General features: G+C 38.6%; 2 protein-coding genes across 3 annotated transcripts in view; both read left to right on the forward strand.

The window, feature by feature from the left end:
- Positions 1-2,065: 2,065 nt before the first annotated feature.
- Positions 2,066-4,429, forward strand: nkx3-2 (NK3 homeobox 2). The gene is made up of 2 exons (XM_061726186.1): positions 2,066-2,717; positions 3,631-4,429. Exons 1-2 carry the CDS (start codon positions 2,309-2,311, stop codon positions 4,053-4,055), a joined length of 834 nt encoding a protein of 277 aa, XP_061582170.1. The 5' UTR covers positions 2,066-2,308; the 3' UTR covers positions 4,056-4,429.
- A 6,644-nt stretch (positions 4,430-11,073) lies between these two features.
- The window catches only part of rab28 (RAB28, member RAS oncogene family), a 34,645-nt gene continuing 30,028 nt past the window's right edge, over positions 11,074-15,690 (forward strand). For both annotated transcript variants that reach the window (XM_061726187.1, XM_061726188.1), the window contains exon 1: positions 11,074-11,286. In XM_061726187.1, coding sequence (XP_061582171.1) covers positions 11,212-11,286 — 75 coding nt within the window. In that variant the 5' untranslated portion in view covers positions 11,074-11,211. The remainder of the gene's footprint in view (positions 11,287-15,690) is intronic.

The raw sequence follows: 15,690 nt of genomic DNA on the forward strand, positions 1-15,690 counted from the left end.
TCTGTTTTTCCTGTGACTCAAATTTGGTTGGCTTCTGATCACAGAGTTTATAATTGCATAGGCGCAAGAGCATTTATTTGTCTATTTCTGCGTTTCACGCGTCAAAAATTTTCCTTTTCGTAAACATTCACGGAGGCTGCAGCACGACTGTCTGCAAAGACATATTACTGACGAAACTTTTTTCCTTTTCAATGTTTCCAAACTAATTGAAAATAATAATCATTGTATGATCTATTTTAAAATTTCTTAGAAAATGCAGCAACATCCCGCAATTTAACAACAGACACCGTCGACCTCAATCTCAAAAACAAATTAATAATTCTTATTTAAAGTTTCATATTGTGCTAATAATAATAATAATACAGTCTTATTAATTATGCTTTCAGCGTTTTGCTGAATTATGCTAAATTAACTTTTATTGATGAGGCGCCAATGACTCCCTCTATCTTAATCCTTTTATACCAACTTTAATAATAAAGAAACTATTGGATCCCAGGATCATACCAGCTATATTCATGTCTGCAACGCATAAAAAATAAAAAAATAAAATAAATAAAAAGCAAAATCAAACAAAAACCCACTGGCCCGGCAAATATTGGCTACGTGTGATGCACAGAATGACTTCTCAGTCCTGTAGACACCCTTCAAATCTGTCAATTTCCACCATCATTTTACAAAGTTTAATCATCTTTCACAATAAAAGGGTGTAGGCCTATACTGAAAATCACAAGGCCAAATGTTGGGAGAAGCTAATTGCATTATTTATTTATTGTACTGTCACTTACAGATTGACTCGTTCAGACGGCTAAATAATTATTATTGTTATTTTTTTAATGGATACATATCCTGGCGCAACAATGTAATTTGGTGGCAAATGGAGAGCGCAGGAGCTGAGAGATGTGTGGACATGCAGGCGACACGTGGAACGGCAGAGGTCACGAACCGGATCTGCTGTTTGTCCACTTAACCTGTGACTAAGCTGGGCCAAAACCGGATAATACTCTGTAATGATAACGCAATAGTATCTAGAGAGAACTGTAAATACGTGACCAGCAGGAGACAGAAGAGAATAAAACAAAAAGAAGGAGAAGCAGACATTTAATCCTCAGCAATAAATATTCTGTTTTTAAAGAATCTCGAATTTTGTAGGAGGAAGATTTTTGTTTTGTTTTTTCGTTTATTTATTTAATTTCTGAAATATCCATTAGTCTAAGCAGCCATTAAACTAATATGACACATTTTTCCTACTTGAATCAAACATTAATAGCTCTCACTGACTTTTAAAAATGAAAAAAGAACTTTACGCACACGTTTTAAAGGGGGAACTTTACGCACATGCTGAGGCCTACCTGGTCGTTGTATTCGTTACGCGAGATGCCGAGGAAATGACAAAAGTCTGCACGTCGATGATCTTGCAGGTTTAACAAAACAGGCTCAATGAGAGCCGGTGCGCACCTGCCATGTGTGCCAGCTCTGGACGCGTCAACAACTAAAATGCAGTCGCTTTCTGCACAGAGCTGCCTGGATGATAACTTAACCTGTAAAAACACCTATAACAAATTAATCATCACCAGGCTGAATGTAAGTGATGCATGAGATTTGGTCAGCCCTTTCCTACTGTAGGTAATTTTGACTGAATTTTAGGCCTGAGCTTATTTTTACGCACTCAGTTTTCATTTTTTTCTGAAAGAGTTTGGAACATCAGCATCACGGAAAAGTCTTAACTTTTGCTGAATAAATCCCGCTATAATTTCTAATTATTCCAACAGTTAAGTTAAGTTAAGAATATATACGGTTTGTTCACCTGCCTGGGTGAATTTTAGGCTGAAGTAAATCTGTATGGATGCAACCTTTATGTCAGTTCAGGCTCCATGCAGAGACAACTTTTTCTAAACTTATTTCCCACCCGGTTGAAAGCAGCATGACGTCGTTTACAGTGTCCAATCACGGACAGGCTTTCCTCCAGTCGGAGCCAATGGGAGTCAGCGGGGACTGCATGTCAGTCACAGGTGAGGGTGTAGGGTTAAAAAAAAAAAAATCTGGGTGAAAAGGGCCGGAGAGTGGAGTGAAGCGGATCTGATGTTAGAGCTGTGCAGCGGAGCAGCGTCGTGCGCCTGGATGTGCCAGAGACTTTTCACTGCGTCTTCTGCCGGGATGCGACCAGGAAGCCACGCTGGAGGGAGAAAGTTAAGTGCAAGCACAGCTCAAGGAAGGGAGTAGCCTAAAATGTGGATGAACTGACATTTTTCTCCGCTATCCGGGCGAATTACTCCACTTGAAGACCGAGCAAGCGTCGCTCCTTTGAAAAATGGCCGTTCGTGGCAACTCGCTGATACCCTTCTCCATCCAAGCCATTCTGAACAAAAAGGACGACGGTAGACATTTGCCAGATTTGGACATGTGCTTCTCCAAGACGGCGTGCTGGAAAATATTCGGGGAAATGAACGAGGGCTCTGGGAGTAACGATGGAGACCACTGCGAGCAGAAAAGCTACGACTCGGACTCCGGGCTCAGCGACGACAACGACGGGAAGATTCCGGCCGCGCGCAAGTCGGAGAAGGACGCGGAGCGAGCGTCGGATGTGCCGGAGGAGAGTTTGCAGGAGGAAAGTTTGCAGGAGGAGAGTCTGCAAGAGGAGAGCCTGCAGGAGGAGACGGACCACGAGTCCGCAGCCGCGGAAAACGCAAAGAGCGACAGCGACCACAACAATGCCACGGGTAAGTAAGTAGGCCAGATGGAGTGAAGGGAGCAAAATGCAGCTCTGATTTTAGGAGAACCCTAAAGAAACTTCTGGCTTTAAAACCACGCCAGCTCTAACTCGAGCTGTAAGCAGATGTTTATTAAAATATTTCTGTAGATTCATAACGAGTGCTGACATTGTTATTGTGCACATCGGGGCCTTTTTGCAAAACGTCTACACGTCATGTTCGCTTTTACGCACGAAATGTCACATTTACGCACGATAACGGGCAGCCTCGCTCTTATTTCTTCTGCATTAGTAACTTTTTTGCTGCTTCGGTTTGAATAAAAGTCAGGCTTCGGATTGCAAACTACCAGAATAACAAGGCTGATTGAAGATTTTTTTTAATACAATCTTTTTGTGGAAAAATAAAATAAAAAATCATTGGATATTAGGATGTCGAAGCCATCCTCTTCATATTTCATTTAAAAACAACTGCTATAGTCAATACAGTTACAGTATACAATAGCAACAGACAACAACACGTGCAATAACAATATGTGCAATAACATATGTGCAATATGCAATATCTGTTGGTCTACCTCACACTCATTCTACCTGCTTTTTTTGCACAGTTTTTTTCTCTCGCACTAGTTTTATTTCCATTGGAATGTATATACTGTCTATAATTATATATTTTTTTTTACTTTTTACTTTTTTACCCCCTTTCCTGCATGTGTGTGTTACTACTGCTAACAAGTGAGTTTCCCCATTGAGGGAGAAATAAAGGATTATCTTATCTTATCTTAAAAAAATCAGCACAATTAAAATTATAAGCAGTAAAAACTGTGCAACCTCGTTTAGTTTGGCATCTAAATTATTATCGTTTTGAATCATTGATTTCCAACACCTGAAATGTGCTCCATGTGCGTGTCTCCTGCTTCTCCCAGACTGCAGCACCCTGGACGAGAAGAGCCTGGATCAGCCCAACAAGCAGCGGAAGAAGCGCTCCCGGGCCGCCTTCTCCCACGCGCAGGTCTTCGAGCTGGAGCGGCGCTTCAACCACCAGCGGTATCTGTCCGGCCCGGAGCGGGCCGACCTGGCCGCCTCGCTCAAGCTCACGGAGACGCAGGTCAAGATCTGGTTCCAGAACCGCCGCTACAAGACGAAACGCCGGCAGATGGCCGCCGACTTGATGGCGTCGACCCCGGCGGCCAAGAAAGTGGCGGTGAAGGTGTTGGTGCGGGACGACCAGAGACAGTACGGCCCGGGGGAGATCCTGCGGCCGCCGCTGCTCTCCCTGCAGCCGTCCTACTACTACCCGTACTACTGCCTCCCTGCCTGGACGCTGTCTGCTTGCGCAGGCAATCAGTGATACATCATGACTGTATTTATTCTTTTTTTTTTTTTTTTTTTATAAATTCTCCTCCACGGGAACTAGGCTAAAATAAACTGACTTTATATTTTCTGACAAGAAGAGGAGACCATGGGGCCTGGTAACCAGCTCCTCCGGGTAACATCAAGGGGTTCCCAAGCGCTTTCGTCATGTTCTTGAAACACTCAAACACTTTAAAAACAACTCTTTCAAGCTTTTAGTGAGGGTATGTTGCGAAACACCGCAGTTCACTGCAACAACTCAAAATCTTAACAAGAATATTTGTCTTATTTCTAGTTGAAATGTCTCATTTTTAGTAAAAAAAAAAATCTCATTACACGTAAAAGAAGACTCGTCGCTGGAAAAAACAACAATTTTCACCTGTTTCAAGTAGACTTTCACTTAAAATAAGTAGAAAAATCTGCCAGTGGACCAAGATGTTTTTGCTTGTAATGAGAAGATAAATCTTGTCCCACTGGCAGATTTTTATACTTATTTCAAGTGAAAATTTACTTGAAACAGGTGAAAATTGTCAAATAACAAGTTATTTTTCTGGTAATGACTCTTGCTTTAAGTGTAATGAGATTTTTTGACTAAAAATTAGACATTTTAACTAGAAATAAGACAAATATTCCTTGTAAGATTTTTAGTTTTTGCAGTGTTGAAGTGATTTTCTCTTGGTTTCGGCTCTAAAACCATGTCTGTTTCAAAACTGCTGGTGAGTGGGGAGACAGACAGGGCCTTCTTATAAAATGTGTATGGACTGTAAAGCAAAAAAAGCATAAAAGTATTCATCTGTTTGCTGGGATTCCCCTCATGGACCTCCGAGGACCCCTGGACCCTAATGCGGGACCCCTTGCTTATATTTTATATTCGCCTTCCTACCTCTGCAATGATTGGAAATAGGCATATTCCATTGACTTTTTAAAAATGAGCTGTGTTTGTATTTTTGTTGTGTTTGTAAAGGTAAGATATTTCAGCACTTTTAAGCATATATATGTTACATTAATTCAGTGTAAAATGCATGCAGTGTGGCAATGTTTGGTGTCAGACTGAAAAAGAGTAGTCTGATACAAAGACTCCTGACTGAAATATACATGTTTTATTTGTGTTCAATGACTGTTTAGATCCAATAACATTAAAATGTATATCAGGCATTATTTTGGGGTTTATATGTGACTTTGTTTTGACATTTTGTAATAGCCTGCAAAGTGTAGCCTGATATTTGGGACACAGAAAATGTGTAAATGAGGCAACAACAACAACAAAAAGTTTTGACATTATTTATAACATTTCAGTGCTTTTTCTTTTTCTTTTTTGTAGCTTTTTACACCAGGGTGGTTTGCAAATTTTATTTTCTTTAGCCTCTGGCTAAGTGTTATGGAAAAACAACAACATATAATTACTTAAAATAATACGTTTAATTAAGATTCCAGCAGGTTTGAATTAATACAAAATGACATTGCTCATTTTCTGATGTTTTTTTTAAATAAAAGAAATAAAATAGAGTGATAACTGTGTTGAAAAATGGCATTAAATGCTTTATATTGCTTTATATTTTTTCATAAGAGGCTTGGATTATTTTAATTTGTTCTTATGAAAACTAAGGCAGCGACCTATAAAACAGCACTGAACTCAGTCACAAAACGGGTTAATGCCGTCTTTTATCTTGTCACCCTCCTCCTCCTCCTCCCCCTCTTCCGCAGGCTTCATCATAAAAGCAACAGAGTCCTTGTACATGTCACTGGGGCCATCATGGCTTTCTTCCTCTTCACAGCTGTCCAGCAGGGATGAATAGCGGTGTGATTCCCGCACAGGGCAGACTGACAGCTACCTTTAGGACTCAGTGTCAACATGAGGAGAAGAAAATTGCGGGTTTAAGGAGGCCCATGCTGTGCCTAAATTTAAGAAGAAACAAGAGGGGGGAGAGAGGGTCTCGTTGTGCACCGTCAGCAGGTATACAGGCGTTGTTTGAAGCTTGTTATTCTAATTTTTTAATATAATTTTGACACTGATTCGACATAAGGAGGACCAGCTCTTCTTGTAGAGTTTTGTTCGTTTGGTTTGCTTAAGGCTGATTTATGGTCTGCGTTACACCAACGCAGAGCCTACGGCGTAGGCTACGCGTAGCAGGTATGAAAGGCATAGCTGCCTTTATACCTGCATGTGCACATATCTGATATAGGCCTACAGGGACATATCGCGGCTGTTCTTCCTTTCAACCTACTTGAAATGCAAACACCCTCATCAGAGTGCATCAACCCCATTTCCTGTTTCCTTATTATTTTTCCATACCTTCTTATGTGGGAATAAAGGTGTGATAAAACTGACTTTAAGGAAGGCTGGCTATGCTCCTCAAATGAAAATGAGAAACAGGTTAGTCTTATGACAGTTAGGCTATACAGATTTATGCATAAGTAATGTCTCTCCCCACTAGGCACCAGGATCTTTTATTCATTTATTTACTATAAGGAAAATGTTTAATGTGAAATTGGGGAGCTGAAAAAGGATTCACTAAATTCAAACAAGCTGAGTCAGTGCAAATGTTTTTTTCTTTGTTATTTGTCTCATTGAAATTACTATGATGTTCTCCAGATCTCATCTTACCGGCTTACAATTATTGTCATTTACGCAAAGACGCTCCAGATGTTGTTTTTCTACTGAATTACAGATGATATTTATGAGCAGGTCTTTAATTGTGGTGAAATGGGGTACGGCCGCAAAATTAACTTTAAACTTGAGCGTTTTTTTTTCTTATGAGGAATATTAATGCTTGAGATTTATGACTAACCATCCCTTTTATGCTGGTCTTACTCTGGTGGATTTCTTCATGGAAATTTCTCAGAAATGGTTCGGAACAAAGCTGGTTAAGGTTTTACGCATCAAAAATATTAAAGTAACAAACAGTTAACCCTTTCCGTTTTAATTGGAATGAGTGAGGTACAAACAACCCGAATTAACATTAAAATATGAGGACTCACGTCACAGCGGTCGCTTTTGTCTTATGTGGGAGTGGACAATGTTTTGATAATGAGTCGGCAAGCAGGAGAAAACTGAAATATTCACAACGCCTATTGTTCCTGAAATTACAAGCTACAGTATATTTCTCTCTTTCAGATAACTTGAGTTCACTGACAAACTTTCATCAACCAGAGGAGTTCGACCTAGATATTTAGGCTCTTTGTGCCCATGTCTGTTTAATCTGCAGGAAATGTTAACTTTTAACTGAAATAGGCTTTTACATCTCGAATAAAGCGCTTCTCTTAGTCGACCATTTCTATATTTTCAATTTACTAAACAGTTCTTTATTTGAAAAGGAAAAAAAAAGTATTGATCAGTTAACATTTCTGTGCAACATTTGGCTTTTTACATCGCCTTTTTTATGCTTCGTAATTTTGCCAAATGAATACTGCAAGCGGCAGTGGACGAAGCATTTTAAACCACGCAGCTTTCATATTATTTACGTTTCAATAAATTCACATGCATTAGAAATTCAATAAAAGCTCAGATAAATCCTTACTTGAAACTGAAGCCTTACCGTTATAATTTTGAAACTGTGTCTTTGACGGGGGACAATATCCCTATCATGATTATAAGTGATAAATCTGCAGGCTAAGTTTACACAATCAAAACATGAAATTAAAGTATAAGGTCGAAATGGTCCTGTTTTCCTGTAAATTCCCATGCCTTCAAAAACACAGCCCAGGCCCCTTCCTCGCAGTCTCATTTAAACTTGAGTTTCTTTCCTTACAAGAGGGTACAGTTTTCCTGCAGAGCCTCCTCTTGGGAATTTGTCAAGCTCACCCTTATGAGCATCTCAGGACACAGAGCTGCCACTCGGCCCAGGTGCAGAACCCACCCTCACCCCCCCGAGCAAGCATGAAATATCACCAGTCAAGTACCAGAAATAAAATACCAGGCCCAAATGCAAGAATCACCAGTCACAACACAAAATAATCTTCGTTTTCGAGGCTGTATAGTAAATGTGCAGCGTTATTGGACGATTAGGGCCGCTTTAAGCCTTAATTATGGTTCCGCGTTAACTCGACGCAGAACCTACGCCGTAGGGTACGGCTACGCACACCGTACGGCGTGCGTCGCCGCGTAACCTACGGCGTAGGCTCTGCGTCGGTGTAACGCGGAACCATAAATCAGCCTTTATACATTTTTCAGCATCACTCATCGGCTCACCTGAAAGGTTTTCTTGAACAATTTTTTCAAAATTTAGTTTGAATCCTGATTATTTAAGTTTATGCTTTTAACAAAAAGAAAAGCTTGATTTTTTTTCTTTTTGAAATACATTCCTTTTCATTCAGTAATTTGATTAGTTTAGTGATTTGTTTTTAATACTTATTACATACTGTAGAAAGTGCCACCCAAATATTGTCAAATTGTTTGACTTATTGAAAATTTGGGTCAAAGTAAGTTATACATGTAATCACACAATTAAGACTTTCTCATCTGTTATAATATTTCTCTATGGAGTGATAGACTGTTCAGCAGCAAAACAACTGTTGTTGTCGTTCCCCCCCCCCTCTGGAAATCACTGTCACCGGAGTAAGATGAACCTGCAGAGTTACACTGCAAAGAGAGAGACAGGGGAAAAAAAAACTTTAATGGGGGCTCAAGAGCTTGTTAGTTCTCTTCAGACATGAACACCTGGGCTAAATTATAGTCGCATAACCAAAACCAGAGCCTGCACCCCCAAATCTGCCTTTATAGTTCTGTATCGTAAGATGAGTGGTTGAGTTATCAGCTATGACAATAACTTCAAGACAATTGAAGTTCATTTTTTTTATTCCTTTTTATTTAAGATTTACTTTCCAAACTTCTTTACCTGTGATAAGCATCCCATGATACAGTAAATCACTAAAATAAATATTAGGATGATATTGGTCTGTACTCAGTAGTGTTTGCTGATAGAGCCCTGAGTACAAACAGAAATATGTAGGTCTGAATGAAAGGATGTAGGGTTAGGAAGTTAGCCTAACTACCTAACCCTAACCCTAATTTAGATGTAGGGATATTCAGATTATGAGAAACAATCACATATTTGCCATGAAGAAAACTTAATTTCTTCATAAAAAATAATTCAAGTTCAAGTTCAAGTTAGTTTTATTTGTCAAAACCATATGTACAGGTTTATACATAGGATTCGAAAATTGCAATGCTCCCCAGGCCCACAGTGTATATACATTTGGACAAGACAGTGACAATATAGACATAGCACTGACAATATAGACGTACACTGACAGGACACATAACAATATGTCATTGCAGGAAAACCATAAAAACAAATATAAAAACACAGTACAAGTATAAAAGAACAGACTTCTAGGCGGCAGTGCTATTGGTTAAAAAGTTAAAGTGCAACAGTTTTTTACTTTTACAGATCATCAATTATTCAGAGATAATTCAGAGATATAAGATTCTGGAAAAATATTGTCGACAAAACCTAAGTATGAAGTCTACAAGTATATACATTCTAATTTATAAAATTCTTACTTAAATGTCTTTATCTATCTATCTATCTATCTATCTATCTATCTATCTGTCTGTCTGTCTGTCTGTCTGTCTGTCTGTCTGTCTGTCTGTCTGTCTGTCTGTCTGTCTGTCTGTCTGTCTGTCTGTCTGTCTGTCTGTCTGTCTGTCTGTCTGTCTGTCTGTCTGTCTGTCTGTCTGTCTGTCTGTCTATCTATCTATCTATCTATCTATCTATCTATATATATATATATATATATATATATATATATATATATATATATATATATATATTCATATATACAGGACTGTCTCAGAACATTAGAATATTGTGATAAAGTCCTTTATTTTCTGTGATGCAAAAATGTCATACATTATTGATTCATTACAAATGAACTGAAATATTGCAAGCCTTTTATTATTTTAATATTGCTGATCATGGCTTACAGCTTAAGAAAACTCAAATATCCTATCTCAAAAAATTAGAATATTCTGGGAATCTTAATCTTAAACTGTAAGCCATAATCAGCAATATTAAAATAATAAAAGGCTTGCAATATTTCAGTTCATTTGTAATGAATCCAGAATGTATGACATTTTTTTTTTTTTTTAATTGCATTACAGAAAATAAAGAACTTTATCACAATATTCTAATTTTCTGAGACAGTCCTGTACATATTGGTAGTGTAATAATGTTTAGATTTTAACTTGAGCACTTTGACCCGGGTTACCATGGCAACAACAACAGCGCGTCACACACACACACACACACACACACACACACACACACACACACACACACACACACACACACACACACACACACACACACACACACACACACACACACACACACACACACTCCGGTGTTTCGGTTTTCCTGAAACAATCGTTCCTGTGAACACAAAAGGGCTTCATGGAGAAGATACTCCAAATATTTACAGCCTGAACTGCCAGGTCGTGGTCTCTGGTTCGTCTCCCTGGCGGAGAGAAAACCCATGTAAGTGGATCAGGCTGATTTTTGGTTCCGCGTTACACCGACGCAGAGCCGCGCACCGTACGATACGCGTCGCCGCGTACCCTACGCCGTAGGCTACGTCGATTTAACGCAGGACCATATGCCGCGTTCCATTTGTCCTCGGAAGTGGGGAATTCCCAGTTCCCAGTCGGAATTTTCAACTGGAACGCCCCTCGAAGTGGGATTTCCCACTGGGAAAGTGGGAGAGTCTTCACCACCCCCGAGTTCACATTCCAAGATGGCTGCCCCGGTTGTAAACAGTAGAAGAGAGCTCTGTAAAAATTCGTAGCACTTCATTCTAGTTTTGGTCACACTAAATCAGTCATATACAAGTATTGTTCGGCATATATATGCTGCTATAGTGTAATTTACATTTTTCATGTGGTATATGCGAACTACAAACTTGTTTACCTACTTTGTAACTGGAACGCTGATAACTCGGCTGTGACGTCATTCCAAGTTCCGAGTTCCGACTTCCGAGGTAAATGGAACGCAGCATTAATTCAGGCTTCACTGGAGCCAAGATGGCGTCGGTTTGCACACTCAACACTGGCTTAATCCATCTGTGATTACCCGCAGAGCTGCTCTCAGCGCCCGTGGCTCGTTTCTATCTATTCGATTCGACACACGTATACATCTGGATTATATTGTAACGCCATGTCGGACTCGGAGGAGGACAGCCAGGACAGGCAGCTGAAGATCGTGGTGATTGGAGACGGAGCGTGTGGGAAGGTGAGTGCGACAAAAGCTGACAAAGATACACCTCCAGAGAGGAAAAAACACGCGTCCAACAGTCTCCTTTACACCCCCGGCTGAGTGTTTTTGTGTGTTACATTACAGTTTGGTCGGTATCTCGGTATTTCGTGCTGTGACGCGGTAACCGTCCCTGCCGGTCGCCATGGCGACCGACGCTAATGTGGCTAAAGGCTGATTTATGGTTCTGCGTTACACACGCAGAGCGTACGGCGTAGGTTACGCGGCGACGCGCACAGTACGCCGTACCCTACGGCGTAGGTTCTGCGTCGATTTAACGCGGACCAGCAGTTTAAAAGCTACAACATGTGCAATTAAAAGCCTCACCTTTCTCTTAACTTCTGCACCACGGTGTGGCTCCTTTTTTTCCTCCTTCAACACTGCAAAAACTCAAAAGACAAGAATATTTGTCTTATTTCTAGTTAATATGTCTAATTTTTAGTCAATAAAAAATCTCATTACACTTAAAAGAAGAATCATCACTGGAAAAAACAAGAATTTTCACCTGTTTCAAGTAGATTTTCACTTAAAATAAGTAGAAAAATCTGCCAGTGGAACAAGATTTTTTTGCTTGTAATGAGAAGATAAATCTTGTCCCACTGGCAGATTTTTATTTTTATTTATTTCATTTATTTCTTTTATTTCAAGTGAAAATTTACTTGAAACAGGTGAAAATTGTCAAATAAGTTATTTTTCTGGTAATGACTCTTGTTTTGGAGCAACAACATGTGCAATTAAAAGCCTCACCTTTCTCTCAACTTCTGCACCACTCCTTTTTTTTCCTCCTTCAACACTGCAAAAACTCAAAATCTTAACAAGAATATTTGTCTTATTTCTAGTTAATATGTCTCATTTTTAGAATTAGAATGTCTTTATTGTCATTTGTACAGGTACAACGAAATTGGATGCTATCTTCTTTAAGGTGCATGGTTTAAAAAAATAGATATATTAAAATAACAACAACTATAAAAATAAATAATCTCTAAAAGGACACAAACAGGAAGACAACATACAGGTATTGCATGATTCTATGGCAGGTATTGCTCGGTTCGGTCAGTATTGCACATGGAAAAAAGTCAGTTTAGTCAATAAAAAATCTCATTACACTTAAAACAAGAGTCATCACTGGAAAAAAACAAGAATTTTCACCTGTTTCAAGTAGATTTTCACTTAAAATAAGTAGAAAAATCTGCCAGTGGAACAAGATTTTTAAATAATATAATAATAATAAATATAATAATAAATAATATAAATAAAATTGTCAAATAAGTTATTTTTCTGGTAATGACTCTTGTTTTAAGTGTAATGAGATTTTTTGACTAAAAATTAGACATTTTAATTAGAAATAAGACAAATATTCCTGGTAAGATTTTGAGTTTTTGCAGTGAAGTCAGGCTGTCAAGCTTTGTATTTAAAAATAATAGTCCCACCGGCCCAACCGAGGTCCAGTATCTTACATTTTAAGACAGCTTTATGAGAAATCTAAAATATCTACCTGTCAACCACTTACAAACTACAACCATGTGCTCAGAATCTGATAGTTATACCTTTGTTGACACTGAAATGTTGTGAACATTCCTATGTGTGGAATTCCTATAATGGAGCCTAAATGAAAACACAAAGGGGAATTAAAGCACGTGTATTTATTTTAAATATTTTCAGTTTATATACACATTGGTTGTCTTCAAGTGAAACATTTACATTTTCTTTTCCTTCCCACGTGAGACACTAAAATCACAGTTACTCATCTTTCAGAACTCGTAACTGAGCCCCATCCTGCTCCTCTTTAGGAAAGTAAATTATCCATCCCATTTTTAGAGATATTTACACGAAGTCTTTGCTTTTTTAGCAGAAATGTCCATCCATCCATCTCTCTGATTTGTTATTGAGTTTGCTCCCGTTGTCGCGACTAACCTCGCGAGAACTGCCAACCAGGCGACAACAGGTTGCAGTTCTCGCGAGGCCAGTGGCAATTCAGTTGCTGTTTCAAAATTATTATATAAAACTGGAAATTTACGGGGAAATACTAATACGGGAGGAGGACGGGAAAGAGGGGTAAAATACGGTAGTTTCCCGGTCAAAACGGGAGACTTGACAGGTATGCTTTTTGTGTCCTATATTAGTAAAAAGTACTAATATTGACCATCTATTGACAGCTCGTTTTAAAATATAAATCAGGCAGAGAACTGAACAGTTTGTATGTACTGCTTTGACTTTGCTTAGCTGTAAAGTTATACTTTTCAAGGCACTTTTATGGGCGTGTATTCTGTTGCTTTATCAAGTTTTAACGACTTTTTCAAGAGCAACACAATTTCAAACTAGACATTGTTTCTCTATTAACCTGTCAAGAAAATTCAATATTACATCTTTAGATAAGGGCTTATTTGCTTCATGGGGTTGGAGGAGAATATTAAGACATAAACCTGGTTTAGTTCTTTATGAGAATAGAGGGTCATTTTCTGTTTATTGCTTACCTATAAATGGTAAATTGTAAAATGTCTAATGTACCAGTTCTTAGTGGCAGTCTTTATTTGCAGAATTCTAACATTGAATAAACTTATTTCTTATTGAACTTTAAGTTCAACATAATCAGACAATGGGTTATTACATTCACAAATGCGGTTTACACAACATATGTCAGCTTCTCAAAATGTTATCTTCATCCCACACTTCCTAAATTAGCTTTTGAGTTATACATCTTTAATGCAGGGGTTGAGAATATCACTGCTCTCTTGGTGTCAGTACAGTTGTCGGTCAAGATGTAATAGGTGAAGAAATTGATCTTTCATTCATGTGTCTTAGCTTTACTTTAGATTTGCATAATTTGAACTAAAGTTGGTGGGTGCGTGAGAAACTAGGATATTTGAAACACTCCAATAACATACTGAAATTCTAGCATATGACGAATTGATATAATAAGTCAATCATAATGCGTAATAGAGGCTGTAAGTCCCAAAACTGGTTGTGTGCATTCAAATGTTATATTCTTATTAAACTGAGGAAATTTATGTTAAATGAACGTCTCTAAAAAAAAAAAAAAAGAAAAAGAAAGGCAAAACTGAAAACCTATATATTACTTAAATGGACAATATGGGTCAAACAGTTACTGGAAATGGTACCTTTTAAAAAAAAAACAAAAAAAAAAACAATATTTTCGCAAATTCTGGTCGGGGTTGAATGTCCCTTGGCATTTTTACAGACTTGATTGGCAGCTCTAGTTTCAATTGTGTCTCTGATTCTTAAATACAGCATAAGTGATTTAAATCTAACTAAAATCTGTTGTAAACCTATTAAATTAACCCAACCCGTAATCCATATTTCATGATTTGAGTTGCAGGCTATGTGCTGGCAGTGCTGCATTTTACTGAAATTGAGATAGTCAGGTTATGCTGGGAAGATAGTTTTGCCTCCTTAGCTTTATAGGTTAAAGCCCCTCAGGATATTGGGCAGCTGATCAAGACTGCATTTATTTCTGCCTGGTTTTTCTTTCCATCAGTGAATCTCCAGGCAAGACAGCTTGAGTGTTTGGTTCAGAGAGCACAATTAAAAAAGAAAAATGCATCTATGTGAAAAATATTGATGTTTTTATCAGTTTATTCCACAAAGTAACACCTCATACAATTTGTTTCATGGATGTCCAAGCTCTTTACAAACATTGTCTCTCCTTGCTAAATCTATACAAGCTTTACCACCGTCACGTTTCTTGTTTACTTTTGACACTACTTGTCCAAATCATAATCATTAAGGCATTTTTCAACTTGGAATAAAAAAGGCTAACCTAGGAGGGTATTTGAGAGGGGAAGGGGAAGAGGGGAATTTGTTCTTGTTATATCAAACAGTCATTTGCAGTAAAGCAAAGAGGTTGTCATGACAATTCATCTGTGTTCTTCTTCACTGCATCTTGAATCCTCAAATGAACAGGGTTATAAGACAAGGATGTAAAGTGCTTTTCAGCTACACCTCTCCTTTTGTAACTAATCTCATCTTCCCCTGGGAGAAAGAAAATTAATGCAGCTGTAAGCCAGAGACCCGATGAGAAAAATGAATGTTCTCATTCTGAAAAGTTGACATTTTCTTTTAGGGGGGAGGGTGTGTGTTTTCAGAGGACATACACAACTCAGTTCCCTGTAGATACGCTACATTAATAACCCTTCTCACACTGCTGCCAGGTGTCAGCTCTTCACTGTCTGAATGACTTACCTGCTTGTCTGTTTTGGGCAGAAAACAGCAGCCCTACCTTCCATTTTGACGAGGCACCAGTGACTGACATCTTGAATACCGTTTCCCCCCTTATTAATGTCAATTTGCTGAGCAAATTGCAATCGGATCAGTTTTTCTTGGACGGCATTTCCAGTGGTGTTTTTGCTTTTGCTCAGCTGGCCG

The sequence above is a fragment of the Cololabis saira genome, chromosome 7, assembly GCF_033807715.1.
Source record: "Cololabis saira isolate AMF1-May2022 chromosome 7, fColSai1.1, whole genome shotgun sequence".
Taxonomy (NCBI): domain Eukaryota; kingdom Metazoa; phylum Chordata; class Actinopteri; order Beloniformes; family Belonidae; genus Cololabis; species Cololabis saira.

Coding starts and splice junctions, on each gene's coding strand:
- nkx3-2 (XM_061726186.1), top strand. CDS start 2,309: ATGGCCGTTCGTGGCAACTCGCTGATACCCTTCTCCATCCAAGCCATT. Junction 2,718..3,630: donor CGACCACAACAATGCCACGG/GTAAGTAAGTAG, acceptor TGCTTCTCCCAG/ACTGCAGCACCCTGGACGAG.